This window comes from Carcharodon carcharias, chromosome 16, assembly GCF_017639515.1.
Source record: "Carcharodon carcharias isolate sCarCar2 chromosome 16, sCarCar2.pri, whole genome shotgun sequence".
NCBI lineage: Eukaryota > Metazoa > Chordata > Chondrichthyes > Lamniformes > Lamnidae > Carcharodon > Carcharodon carcharias.
In genome coordinates this window covers 24,934,589-24,949,680 of record NC_054482.1, presented here as the reverse complement: position 1 = coordinate 24,949,680, position 15,092 = coordinate 24,934,589, and the positions used below count along the sequence as shown (strand labels likewise).

General features: G+C 40.6%; 2 protein-coding genes across 10 annotated transcripts in view; one reads left to right on the top strand and one right to left on the bottom strand.

Annotated features, from left to right (window-relative positions):
- ralgps2 (Ral GEF with PH domain and SH3 binding motif 2) overlaps positions 1–15,092 on the bottom strand; it is a 574,026-nt gene that overhangs the window by 251,991 nt on the left and 306,943 nt on the right. The window lies entirely within an intron of this gene.
- The window catches only part of angptl1a (angiopoietin-like 1a), a 95,802-nt gene that overhangs the window by 72,377 nt on the left and 8,333 nt on the right, over positions 1–15,092 (top strand). For both annotated transcript variants that reach the window (XM_041208588.1, XM_041208587.1), the window contains one exon: positions 4,621–4,814. In XM_041208588.1, the coding sequence (XP_041064522.1) occupies positions 4,621–4,814 (194 nt within the window). The remainder of the gene's footprint in view (positions 1–4,620; positions 4,815–15,092) is intronic.

The following is a 15,092-nucleotide window of genomic DNA, read 5'->3' as shown; positions in this document are numbered from 1 at the left end:
AGGGATAAGGGGCATGTAGTCTACTTGGCAGGTTTATCACTGTTCCACATGGATCTGTACTGGGACTCAACTCTTCACTGTTTCTTTTAATGGCTTTTGAAATGTATTTTTCAGCTGACTGATGTACTTTTAAGAAGAATTAATCTTGTGGCATCACAGCAAGGTAGCAGTGAGATAGACACATCCTGCTGGTTTGGAATATCCAGTTAACCTATATTTTGATGAAAGGATATTAATTCAGCCGAAGGATCAGACTGTCAGATGTGATTTTAATCAAAACCATCACTTGGTATTCAGCGTGTTTAGCCAGTTGCTTGCTGAAATCCCTTGGTAGCTTTCATAGGAAAACAAATATTCAGGTGTACAATTGCAACAGCTATGTGCTGTTTAAGCTAAAACCCAATTAACCTATGCTTCAACATAATTTGCTGATCCCAGATTCCAAAATGCCAAACTATTTCCCAATTACTGCATATAAGCAATGGTATTATTTTAGCATCTACCTTCGGAGTATTTATAAATTCCACCACAGAATGGGGTGGGAATAAAATAAATAATTTTGGCTGTGGCTTACTGGAAAACAAACTGCCCTGTATTATTAGAACACAACAAGCTGAAAGGGCAAGGAGGTTATGATACCTCATTCGGAACAACACAGCGTTAATCTGAAAGCAAAAAGATTTACAAATATAAAGAAAATAATTCAGCTCCTAGTTCTTAGCTATACTATTTCTTCATATTAAAGCATCAAATTACCTCCATCTGCACTGTAACAATTCTGTGAATACACCACTGTTGCTAAATTGAACAGTTTAGCAGTTTGTTGTATAAGCTTCATGTTGTAAAATTTCTATATCCCTTTTATTTCTACTATTTTATTTCTGTTTTCACTTCCTTTCCTTCAAAAAAAATCAGGCACAGTGACTAAGGTGACATTACTTTCACTAGAGGTGGTCTAAAGGTTCTAATTCTCACACTATTTTCTGACCTTATAAATAGACTTTGATAGTGCAACAATTATTCATATTCATAAGTTAGTACCAATTTGAATCAATCGTGCAGAAATTTTGCACAAACAGCACCGGCTACAGTCTTTACATCCACTTATTTTCATGTACTTCAGATATCCTAGGCTTTTACCATAGGCTAAAAAGTGTACGTAATTTAGTGGTTACGGCATGGGGTTTTGGGCGGGGGGGGGAGGGGGCAGCGGCGGTGGAAGTGCAGGGGATGTGGAATCTCCAGCAAAGCTAGAAATGTTGGCTACATTCCAAATTAATCAGCATCTGTGCAGCGAACAGTGAAATTACCATTTCAGCATTTGCAATATTTAGCTTTTTATTTATGGAGTGAATGTGGGGGTAGATTGCTGAACTCTGTCAGCAGTAGAAACAGGGGACCGGATTTTACATGCCCCACCGGGTATGTAAAATAGGGTAGGTGCCTAGTGCACCACCTTCGCTCCACTCCACGAGCTCACACCCATAACACAGTAGTTGGGCGGGCGCTGAAATCGACAGCTTGTCCACCATACGTAAATAAATCATCAAGGATCAATTGAGCTTGTTAACAAGCCAATTGACCCCAATAATGTCTGCCCACACCAAGATATGGTTGGCGTGGGCAACTGGGTGGGAGTGAGCAGGCCATTTTTGTGAAAAAGTTTTTAAAACATGGGGAGAAAGGTGGGTACTATCTTCAGGGGTTCCCCTTTGCCCCCCACCTAAGACAGTCACCCCATTTCTTCTTACCCACCTGCTCTCCAAAACCCACCACCCCACCCTAAAATGGCCAAACCCTCCCCTCCCAATACCTTGGACTTATCTCATTCCAGGATCCATTGGGCTTTCTTCTTGGGACTGGTTGCAATCCCAGCAGCCCCCACTAATGACCTCTTGGCGCAGCTGGGACTGCTGGAGCTGCCAACCAATCTGATTGGTGTGGGATTGAAGTCCCACCTTCTCCAATCTAGCCCACCTGCAGTGTATTATGGTTGTGGGGTGGGCTGGCATGAAGCAAGTCAGTTTCGAACTGACCTCCCACCCGCATCACCCTTCAAAATGCAGCCCAGGAATGCACAGTACCTGCAGGCATTTTAAGCTGGGCGCTCTCACACTAAAATGAGCTCCAGTTTACGTTTAATGGTTGGAAACAAATTCTGCACTCGTTGATCTTCCAAAGCATTGAACAAGGAAGTCAATATCATGTCGTGTCTTCTGGATAGTTGCAATTAAGGGCTCGAGGAAAATGGACCAAAGCAAGCAGATGTAACTCAGTCCTCACTTTCAAGTCATACAATCTGACCTTTATTTCTATGATTAGGGAGGTCATTTTTATTATGAAAAATGCCTCAATAAATGTGTTACATTGGGCTAAATCTTGGGTGAAAGAAAAACAGAAATGAGGCACACAATTATTAATGCATAAATCAACTAGCAAATTTAGGGGATTAAGAGATGTCTTGAGATGTGAATCTCCAGAGCTTGTTGGTTGACTTGCAAAACAACATCTTAGCTATATAGAGATGGAAATCTAAAGCTGATAGCAGTGATAATCTAAGTCTAATGATACATTATTGGCTAAATTATTTTCCATTCTGATGTAGTCATAAATCTTTGTATGGAATACCAATCGACTCTCTAAATTCCATCACTGAGAACACTTTGTTGTCCCAGGCTAAACACCACTGAGCACATCCTCAAAACTTATTGATTAAAATTTTTCTGTTTTACTCAGAAGAATAAGCTTTAGGGAAAAAAGCTAGCTTTCTTGTACTTCATTGTTTCGGTTATTTGATGGTATTTCCTCATAAAAACTAACAAAAATATCAACCTGGCAGTGTGTCAACATAATTTAAAGCTCCATCAACTGTCTTTGAGACACTGCACCCCTTTTTCAAGGGCAACTGGGGATGGGCAACAAACATGCTAGCTGAGCAAGCAATGCCCACATCCCGTGAGAGAATTTTTAAAATGCTGCTGGTTTATCAACAATAAAAGGGAACACGTAAATCTCAGAGGAAGGCTCTGCAGACTATAGTTTGTCCACTAACTGAAACCAATGGTCATTTGTTAATTTTATTTTATTAATGGAAAAAGAAAATACAGATTCAGATTCCTGAAAAGTAAATCCAACACACAACGGGCATCAATAAGAATTCAAGAACAAAATTAGCCAGTCTATTTTGTCTTTGGCACTTCTTCGGCACCCAGGTTATTTTTCTCCACAGCTAAGTTCTTTCATGAGAAAATATAATGTGAATAAAAGTTCATGGTTATCCACACCCCCAATTGTTACTTTCTAATCACTGGTAATTTAAATAAAATAACTTAAATGATTTGCACCAGCTGTGACATAATATTTTGATTCTTGAAGTTCAAATAAAGACCAATAGATGATAAGTCATCCTGGATCAAAGAGGCGTGGGAAGCTCACTGCTGCAGAATAAATTTTTATTATTGTAGAAATAATACAGCCCAAAGGAATGGAGTATAAGGACAGTTTTAACTCAGGACCAGTCTATTCTCAATAATGTAGAAGATCCAACTTTGACAAAGGCTTGCTGTTATAACCTATCAATCTTGCTACAGCACCAAAATTGAGGATAGAAAAAATCTTCAGGTGAAAATGACATTAATGTTTTATCTCACTCCCTTTCAAACTTATATGGGGAAACTTATTTGGGGAAGTAAGAAGCCAAGAATTTACATCATCCCTCTTTTTAAGGGAAATGCAAGCATACAGAGTATATTCATGTTGCTTAAGTTGTTTCAGGTTTATATTCTTGCATGTTTTTGTGAAACATGATGAAGTTGTACATATGTTACAGCTGCTCTGAAGTCACAGATGCTTCCTGGCTTAAACTTCATTAGAGTTGAGCTTTAAAAATACTAAAAAGCAATTTCAATCTAATTAAATAGTAAAATAAACAGAATGAGCAAAGCAGAATGCAGGAAATACTGAGTTTGGTCAACCTATGAGGAAGTTCTCACTTATGAATGCATCAGTGTACTCGCTGTCTGTCATCAAGTAGTTGAAACGTAGTCCAAGTCTCTTCAAAATCCTGGATATACCTTTGTGTTACGAGTAAATTCCCAGAGCAGAGGGAACACTCCGTCCTCGTTCAGTTGGTGGTTTTGGTATTTCCCCATGTTTCCCATCATAGCCTACCACTATTTAATATAGATTGGATGCCAGTTGAACTAGTCTCTGACTGTTAAGACTAGCTACACTGCCATTATGAATGCATCACTCTGTAATGCTTTGCTGATATTTTTCTTGGAGTGTATGCTTTCCAACTCTGGTACTAAGAACAACATTTAAAAACAAACCAAAAAAAAATGAAGCTAGTGTATTTTTCCAATAAAATGAGCTGAGAGCTTTTGACATACAGTTGATGGAGCTAAAAGTTATATCTCAAAGAAACTTTCAACTAAACTTTTTCAAAAAATACTAATCTAATTTGATGTTCTGACACATTTTGGAATATCCTTTTTGGTTATAAGTTCATTAAGAATAAACAAGATGATATAGTTCACTGGTTATGAGAGATTACTGGATCTAATAGCAATATGCTTTGCACAAATATATAGGGTTGGTGATCACTGTCCCTTTACACAGGTCCATGGAAGGATTGCTACCATGTCCGGCAGGCTGGATATTCAAACAGTGGCATGTACCTAATCAAACCAGAAGGCACCGATAAGCTAATGCAAGTTTGGTGTGATCACAGCCATGATCAGGGAGGCTGGACAGTAATCCAGCGTAGGGTTGATGGGGCAGTCAACTTCTTCAGGAACTGGGAGAACTACAAGGTAAATGCATCAAGAACTTTGCTTATTTTGTTTAGAGAGCTTTTGTGTCCATCAAGGTGTGACAACATTATGTACATCTCATGTCAAACTCCGTCAAGATACATTGTGCACTCCCTTCCACCACACTGAAAGCATGCCAAACTCCATTCACAGACAACATTGCTGATCTCATGTGGCAGTGATTGTCAAACCTTCATGTGCTAGGGACACCCTGCAAATATTGACAACACTCCAGTGGAACCCTGGTCATAAAACTTCCAAAGAGCACCTATGACAACCAAATGGTAGAGTTCTACGGCCACAAATTAAGTCTTTTATTAGTATTGGCCAGGGAAATGTTGTGCTTGAAATGCTAATCTGTCCAAATTACAGGTGCACTGACAGAAATCCAGATTTTGTGTTAAGGCCTCTCGGGCCCCTTGGGAACCATTTGCAGATTTCAATTTGAATACCACTGCTGCATAGCATTTTTATTTTCTGACAACCTCTCCCATTTTGGTCTTATTTTGTGCCAATTCAGGGCAATTCTGTATTCCATGCCTGTCACAGATGTTCACTGCATCACACAAAGCTGCATGACTATTTAGCTAAAATAACATAAAATATTGACTGGGTGCAGGTGATGGGGAAATGAAGCAGTAACCCCAAATTGCAGTTAAAAATCAAACGACCAAAGACAGACTTTCCAAAGAATGCTAATTTGTCTGAAATTGATGTCACAATGCAAGCCACTAAGTTAAACCAGGGTTTGCAAAAGAAGGCTATTATGACTAAAAAGGTACTGCTAATTCTGGAATTCCCTGTAGTAAGTACTATAGTGTCTTCAACAACAGAATAGACTGTGAACAACATGCGTGCTGTGAACAGAATGAACTACATTTATGCCAATTATCAAATGTTCCAAATAACATGTCTGCATTCTCACTGATAAAGCTGAACCTGGTTTCCAAGTTTAATTATATTAAAAATAAGACAGTGGTACTTAGGAACAGACGTTATGCAGATCTCCCCCTGTAGTAATATCATGACTGGTGTGAATAGGGGACTGCTTCCATTCAAATCCAAGTACACCACATCTACAGGTTCCGAAATATTCACCTTGTTTGTGGCTCAAAGAACTCTAATAAATTAGTCAAACATGATTTCCCTTTCAAAAAAACCATGCTTCCAGATTGAATTAAGATTTTTTAAACGTCCTGCAAGCTTGACTTTACCCACCTCAATACACTTTCTATTACCTCAACTTTTATCTTTGGATTTCTAAATTTATCTTCATTCGAACCTTTATCCTCCTCTGTAAGCTTAAAGCTATTTTCCCCTACTCTAGCTATATTTGTTGATCCACTCTTACATTTGTATGCTCTGACCTCTCCTGTCATACACTAATTACATTATATTGCCACCTCGCACTAATGCTTTGCCCTTTCTCTTTAACTTTCCAAATCTCCCCTCATGTGACCCCTCCCCACCATCCAACCCCCACCCACTATTTAGTTTAAAGCCATGTCTACAACCTTAGTTGTACGACTTAGCAGGGCACTGGTCCCAGCGTGGTTCAAGTAAACAGCATCCTAAAGGTACAGCTCCCTCTTTTGCCAGTACACCTGCATCTGGCTTCACTGGAGAAAACCCTCAAAAACATCCCAAGAATACTTGATAGTCAAGAGGTTAAAGGAAGGGAGGAACTCAAAACAATCACAAACAGGAGGGAAAAGGTACTGGGAAAACTAGTAAAGCTAAAGGTTGACAAGTCCCCTGGGCCTTATGGCTTTCATCTTAGGGTCTTAAAAAAGTGGCTGCAGAGAGTACCTGCATTGGTGGTGATCTTCCAAAATTCCCTAGATTCTGAAAGGGTCCCAGCGGATTGAAAAATCGCTAATGTAACACTTCTGTTCAAGAAGGGAGGGAGACAGAAAGCAGGAAACTATAGACCAGTTCGCCTATTGGCTGTCATAGGGGAAATGCTGGAATCCATTATTAAGGAGGCAGTAGAAGTAGCAGGACATTTAGAAAATCATAATACAATCAGGCAGAGTCAACATGGTTTTCTGAAAGGGAAATTGTGTTTGATTAATTTATTAGAATTCTTTGAGGAAGTAGCAGACAATGTGGACAAAGATGAACCTGTACATGTGGAGTACTTGAATTTCCAAAAGGCATTCAGCAAGATGACAAATCAACGGTTACTTCACAAAATGAAAGCTCATGGTGTGGGGGGTAACATATGAGCTTGGATAGAGGATTGGTTAGCTAACAGGAAGTGGGGGTAGGGATAAACAGGCCATTTTTGGTTTGGCACGCTGTACCTCATGGAATGCCATAGGGATCAGTGCTGGGGCCTAAAGTACTTACGGTCTATATGAATGACTTGGATGAAGGGGCAAAAGGTATGGTGCCTAAATTTTCTGATGACACAGAGATAGGTAGGAAATTAAGTTGTCAAGAGGTCAAAAGGGGTCTACAGAGGGATATAGATAGGTTAAGTGAGTGGGCTAAAAATTGGCAGATGGAGTATAATATGGGAAAATGTGAAATTGTCCACTTTGGCAGGAAGAATAGAAAAGTAGTACGTTTGAATGGGGAGAGATTACAGAACCTACGGTACAGAGAGATCTGATTGTCCTGGTACATGAATCACAAAAATTTGGTATACAGGTGCAGCAAGTGATTAGGTAGGCAAATGGAATATTGTCATCTATTGCAAAGGGAGTAGAATATAAAAGTAGTGAAGTTATGCTACAGTTGGTGAGACCACATCTGGAGTATTGTACAGTTTTGGTCTCCTTGCTTAAGCAAGGATGTGGCTGCATTAGAAGCAGTTCAAAGAAGTTTCATTGATTCCTAGGATGAAAGGGTTAACACATGAGGAAAGGTTGAGCAGGTTGGGCCTATACCCACTGGAGTTTAGAAGAATGAGAGCTGATCTCATTGAAACAACAAGATTCTGAAAGGACTTAATGGGGTGGATGCTGGGAGAATGATCTCCACTGTAGGGGAGTCCAGAACTAGGGGACACAGTGTAAAAATTAAGGCTGTCCCATTGAAGAATGAGGTAAGGAGAATTGTTTTTTCTAAGATGGTCATTAGTCTGTGGAATTCTCTTCCCTAAAGAGCACTGGAGGCTGGGTCATTGACTATATTCAAGGCTGAGTTAGACAGTGCTTGGTCAGCAGGAGAGTCAAGGTTTATAGGGGCCAGACAGAAAAATGGAATTGAAGCCACAATCAGATCAGCCATAATCTCATCAAATGACTGAGTATGCAAGAGGCCTACTCCTGCTCCTAATTCTTGTGTCCCAGTTCTCCCACACCAATCTTTGATTGGCAGGGGGATGGGGACCTTAGAAGGAGCTGAGATTCAAAGGAAGAAAAACTGGTAAAGGAACTAGAAAAGTAAAAATCAGAAACAGAAGTAATGACAAAGTATAGGCATGCATCGATTAGAATGAGAATAGAGGATAAAGTTTAAAAAGCACAGTTAAAAGCATTCTATCTGAATGCATGTAATATTCACAAAAAGGTAAATGATTTGAATGCATAAATTGAGGCAAATGATTTAATTGCCATTACAGGGAACTGAATTTCCAAGGATATTTGGCATTCAGGAGGGATAGGCAAAAAGGAAAAGGAAATGAAGGGGCAGAAGGTATGGTAGCTAAATTTGCTGATGACACAGAATGTATGGTAGCTAAATTTGCTGATGACACAGAGATAGGTAGGAAACTAAGTTGTCAAGAGGATATAAGGGGTTTTCAGAGGGATATAGATAGGTTAAGTGATTGGGCATTTCAGGTTGCCATGGGGAAGGGGGCAGAGGAAGCCATTTTTGACATCAAGCAACGTGCTTCCCTGTGAGACAATGAATATCATAGTCAGACAGCAGTTCTGTATGGTCAGCAGACAGAAGAGGCTGATTGACTCTGTGAGCTACCATAGCTGGATGTGGGGGGGAGACACTCTCTGTCTGAAGATATGCTTCCTGCAGCTAAGGATTCTGAGAGATTCACCCAGGCCAGGGGGAAGAAGGATCATCAGAACAGGCTTTACTGCTGGTGGTGGATTTGTGAAACTCTGAAAACTGAGCAAAGAGCCTGGAGATGGTCGCTTGAAGTTATTAATTGGCAAAATGAGGATACGGGAACCCAATGGAAGCTGGGAGCAACTGTGGGCTGCTTGCTGAAAGAAAAGCCCATGGTGTTGGGGGATAGAGGATTGGCTAACTAACAGAAGACAGAGAGCTGGAATAAGGGGGGCATTTTCGGATAGCAACCTGTAACAAGTGGAGTGCCACAGGGATCAGTGCTGGGGCCACAATTATTTACAATGTATATTAATGACTTAGATGAGGGAAGTGAATGTACTATTGCCAAGTTTGTGGATAACACAAAAATAGGCAGGAAAGCAAGTGGTGAGGATGACACAAGGAGTCTAGAGAGTGATATAGACAGGTTAAGTGAGTGGACAAAAACTTGGCAGATGGAATATAATGTGGGAAAAAGTGAGGTTATGCACTTTGGCAGGAAGAAGAGGAGCTGAATATTATTTAAATGGAGAAAGAATGTTGAAGGCTGCAGCACAGAGGGATTTGGGAGTCCTCGTACATGAATTCCTAAAAGCTAATATACAAATTCAACAGGTACTAAGGAAGGCAAATGGAATGGAGTATAAAAATAGGGAAGTCTTGCTAAAACTATACAAGGTACTAGTTAGTCCACACCTAGAATACTGTGAACAATTTTGGCCCTCTTATCTAAGGAAAGGTATACTGGCATTGGAGGCAGTCCAGAGAAGGTTCACTAGATTGATCCCGGGTATGGCAGGATTTTCTTATGAGGAGAGATTGAATAGGTTGGGCCTGTACTCATTGGAGTTTAGAAGAATGAGAGGTGACCTTATTCAAATATCTAAGATTCTTAGGGGGCTTGACAGGTAGATGCTGAGAGGTTGTCTCGCCTTGTGGGAGAGTCTAGGACCAGGGGGCATAATATCAGAGTGAGGGGGCACCCACTTAAAACAGAGCTGAGGTGGAATTTCTTCTCTCAGAGGGTAGTCAATCTGGAATTCTTTACTGCAGAGGGCTGTAGAGGCTGGGTCGTTAAGTATATTCAAGGCTGAGATCGACAAATTTTTAATCAGTAAGGGAATCAAGGGTTATGGGGAAAAGGCAGGAAAGTGGAGTTGATGATTCAGCCATGATCCCATTGAATGGCGGAGCAGACTCGACGGGCCGAATGGCCTGTTTCTGCTCCTACGTCTTATGGTCTTATGTACAGTAATTCCATGGAGTGTGTCATGGATGCTAAGTATAGGAGGGAACGTCACTTTCTGCAATTTAAAGTATAAGCTACCTACAAAAAGAAAACAGTGTTTAGTTATTAGTGTTTTTGAAGTCATTTGTTACAGTAAAAGTTTTAAAATATAAAATCTTGTGTTATTCTTTCAGCTAGTAACTGGAAGCTCAATTCTCTTTTTAAAAGTTATGAGTCTCTATGGAGGTCTTAACATTGAGAATTTGTTTAACTTGTGTGTAAGGGATGTTTCTAACTAGTTTGAATAAAATTATGTTTGGCATACGTTTTTTTCTTACAGTGGACTCTCATCATTGCCATAAGCAATGGTTTTGACCAAGTAAAGTGAATTAGATTGACTGCAGTTCCACTGTGCGAAGCAATCAACAAGCTTGGGGTTAAGGACCCAAGAACTGAACTTTACACCCTATGTTATTTATCTTCGATCTAAAACGGCACAATCTTCATTTTAAAAATAAAAGTTACTGTCAGGGGGATTGAATTTTATGGTCAGGAGATAACATATAGTTCCTCCAAAGAGATTGGATAGACAGGGTCATTCTCTCCTAAAAAGTGTTGGATGCCACTAAAAAAGTCTTTTCAACATAGAATTTACAGAACGACTACAGGTGATTCAGCCCAGCTGGTTAATCTTCATGAGCCTTCTACCAGCCTACTCCACTTAAGACTTAAATATTCTTCTGCTCCTTTCTCCATCATGTATTTATGTAGTTTAAATGCATTTATATAATTTGCCTCAACTATTGCATGTGGTAGGAAATTCTACATCCTGGAGTTTGTTCCTAATAAGTCATTTTCATTATTTTCACTGTTATTAATGCAAGGCTAATACACATGTAGACGTCTACCTTCATTTTGTTGTCTTTTTCAATAAATACCATGTCAGCTTATTACCAATTCAATGGATCTCCTCTAAGATGACCATCAACATTTCCAATGACTTAATTTCTAACCTTACTTAGCATCCTTGGGCACAGAGGCATAGGCCTGAATTTTCATCCTGGAGACAGATAGCCGGAGCTGGGAAAATACCCAGCCCAGCCTGCCCGCCTCAGGAGAAAGTGCCCGCAAAAGATGGGATCTTCATAGCTGGAATTGGGCCAACTGATCTGGGAAAAGCTTTGGCGCAGCCACAGGGGTGGCCGGGTGCGGAAGTGGGTTGTTTAAAATGACTGCCTCAATGCAGTGGGACTTCGTCCCAGTTAAAATAAAAACACAAAGCTCCTACAGCCCTCACTCCCCCTCACGCTCCAAACACTCCCATGCCCTATCCATGCCACCTCATGCCCACCACGCACCCCCTATTGCCCCTCGCGCTCCTTATGTCAAGCTCTGCCCTTCTTTCTACCCCTGTGGCCGCTCGTGCCCCTGATTCCATGTTATGTCCTTCCACCTACCCCCTTGGCCCCTCATGCCCCAAAGCCAAGCTCTGCCCTTCCTTGCACCCCCATGGTTTATCATGTACCCTGCGCCAAGCTATGGCACTTCTATGCCTATTGACCCACTATACACTGTATAGAATTCATGAACCCTAGAGTGACAGTTGGGTGTGTAAAAAAAGCTTAGAAACAGGAAGGGGACTCTGGCAATTTGGATATCTCTTTCAAAGATCCGACACAGGCATGCCTCACTCTAAGAGACTGCTGACTTACTGCCAAACCAGTTTACTGCCATGGGCAGATGAGATGCTCTTTAGGAACTTCACTGAGATTGCCCAAACTCACTTTGCATAAACATTAGTCAAATTACATCTTTGTCCAGCTATTCAATCCTGGGTGCTAAAAGGCCCATGTCAAACCCAATGCCCTATCATGCACTTGTTCTTCCTGTTTCTAAAATATTAATATCATAATAAATGGAATACTAAAATGAAATTGCTTTACATTATGACTATGTGAATGGTAAAAGTGCAAAGGTAAATTCACCAATTCTATGCTTCTAGCATGTACTATGCTCAAAAGAGCATAGGTCAAAGCATCAGCACCTATCTCTGTGTTGATTTCCAACACTTGCACAATGTGACTGTGGGCAAGACTAGTGTGTGCATTTTACCACCACAATCTGCCAAGAGGTAGTGCATCAAGTTGACAACCAAGATGAGTGGTCTGCTAATCACTCCAAACCACCTTCTTGTAATCCTGCACCAAACATCCAAAATAAATGCTTAATTTTCATGAAAAAGCACACACATGCAATTTGAATTAAACAGTGAACTTCGGGCAGCACTCTCAGTCATCAGCGCCAAGCTTCACCAACAGCACCTTTCGGAGGGGCTCACGGGCAGGTCTCTACCTACCAGACCAGCCTTAAAGCTGGGGAAGCTTTGTATGGCTGCAGGGCTAGAGCTTGCTCGGGGAAGGGAGAAAAGTGGCCTCAAGCAAGGGAAGAGGCTGCAGGGTGAGGCCTACACTGAGGAAGGGGGTATCCCAGGGTTTGAGTGGGGGCACAAGTTGATCTGTGCAAGTGGCCTCAAGGTGGTGAGGGCTGAGGAGGCAGTCTCCAGAACAGATGAGGCCAAACGGAGATGTGAGGGTGTGTGTGAAGGAGTGCATGGTGACGTCCCTTGAGGTGGCAGTGAGTGAGATGCCAGTGAATGTGTGATGGGCTTGAGTGCGTGATTTAGAATGATGAGATGATTGCCTTACCTAGGTGGCATGGATGAGGTAATTCATTCTCTATCTGCATTGGATGTTCAACCACTTCTGTGCAGCACTGACACAGATCACCACTGCCATCGCTTTCCCAAGCCAGAGTGGTAATATTGTTGGCCCTCCTGCGGACAGAGCTGGGGTAGAGGGCAGCACAGCGGGCCTCCACAGCATCCAAAAGGCGCTCGAGGGATGGGTCACTAAACCTGGGGGTTGCAGTCTTCTTGCCTTTTGGGGCCATGTCTTATTTGCAGCAGTGCAGCGCTGGAAGCTCTGAGAGGTGTGCGTGCAGCTGTACTTTAAATGTAGTGCCCAGCATGATGAAGTGGCAAGGTGATGGCGTGTGGGAGTTTGCCCACCAGGGAAAAGGTGTGTTCCTGAGAATGCAGAACTAATGCGATGTGTTTGGGACAATATGGCATAAGAAGCTGCCATTGCAGCCGGCCCATGATTGCACTTAGTGCGAATCTGGGACAATTCCGCCCAATGGCTTATGCTGACATAGTTTCACAAGTTCCAGCCCTCTACTAACCCTTTCCATTTTCCATTGTGTGGCCTGGAAAGAAAGCCTCACCAAGACATTCAATCACAGAGGCATCACTGTCCTTCCTTTTTGATTTTGATCCAGAAATGTTTGGTCCTCAAAAGGTGCTTAAGTCAGACATGAATTCAAGTCTATGCAGGCGCAAAATCATTTTAGGTTTGAAATTAATTAGTATAGCACCATCGACAGAAATCTAAATTAACAGTATTGGCATTGGATCAAATGTGTTCTTTTGTGCCCAAATTTCTCTGATTCTATCTAAACCAATCTTAAAGCATTGAGTGTACTAATACCAATATTTCTCATATTAATCACTGCAGCCATGGCTCAGCTTGTATTTTTCGGAAGCGAGTCTTTACTCAAAAATTGATGTTAGAGGTTTTTATTCTGGTTAGAAATATGTTAAGTCAGACTCATCAACTCTTCTATAAATTGTAAGTATAATATTTCACTGATAATTGCAAAAACTTTCAAAACTCCCTCACAATCGACCTTAAACACTGTCTACAGACTTATTTTGTTATAAGTAAAGCAGTATGTGAGGGCTTTTCGATGAGATGGCTAAGAAACAGAAGAGAGAGGTAGAAAGATAGAGCCTGAAGCAAAGGCAAATGGTGGAAGAAAAATAAAGAAACAGTAAGTTATTAGTTTTTTTGGCTAATTTATTTTTATCGCATCTCTCTTTGAGTCACTGCCCTAATGCACTTCTGGTTTCACAAATTGGCTTCATTGCCAGTCTGCAAAGTGGCTGGGCAACTGATTCCGCAATATTTTTTTCTGTTACAGGGATGCGCCTCTGTTTGGCATCTCCTAAAGAGGCACAATTATGATCCAAAGCATAAAGCAAAGAGATTTCAATTGTGAGCATGTAAGCTGCAGTAGAAAAGGCACCTCAGGTTACAAACTTTCCACCAACCAGAGCTCTACTGATAGATATTATTTTCAGTTGTAAATATGGAAGACTGCAAAATTAAGTGCTAACTGTGTCGTGCTGTGTTTTTAATCAGTCAAAGAATTCCCAACCTTAGTTGTCTCTGTTGGCATACAGAACTGAAAGAGAATGCAAGTCTGGCTGGATACCATAAGGTGCTGTCAGCTGTGAGTTCCCAACAGTTGAGCGTGTCTGTAATTTGTGAGGATAATGATAAATTTCCAAGAATGAATGAACCCTGAACATAGTTTCACGAATATCAGAAATTATTCAGTTCATACAATTTCTCTGTTTTATCATCGATTGTCCCTCACCCTCTCAAAATATCACAATAGCTAAAACAGTGCACTTTAATTATTCAGTGCACAGATTTGCCTTGTAAATTTTGTAAATTTACATTTTTCAAAAAAGTTTAAATAATGAATGGTGCAAACATTTGCTCTAATGTCATAATTTTCATTGTTAACTTAATTTCTTAAATCCTTAACTTCAGAGGAAAGACTGAAAATAAACAAACACTGAATTCCTTCTTCTTAAACCACTGCTTTAAGCCAAGGAAATATGACTGCTGTTTATCCAAGTAGTAACTAAGGAGTCCAAGTACTTGTATATCAATTCTCACAAAAATAATCAACTCACATCTGCTTTGTAAAGCTATTTTCTCAAGGACAATAGGCCATTTTGACCATTTCAGTATTGTCTCAAAAAACATTGTAAACCTAATGGCAAATCCAATATTCAATGTGCTGTAAAAAAGTATTCCCATCAGAACATTGCACTAAGCAATTTAATGAGCTATCAGAAAAAAAACATTTGTTTGAAAACACTTAATTTATAATTGTGATTA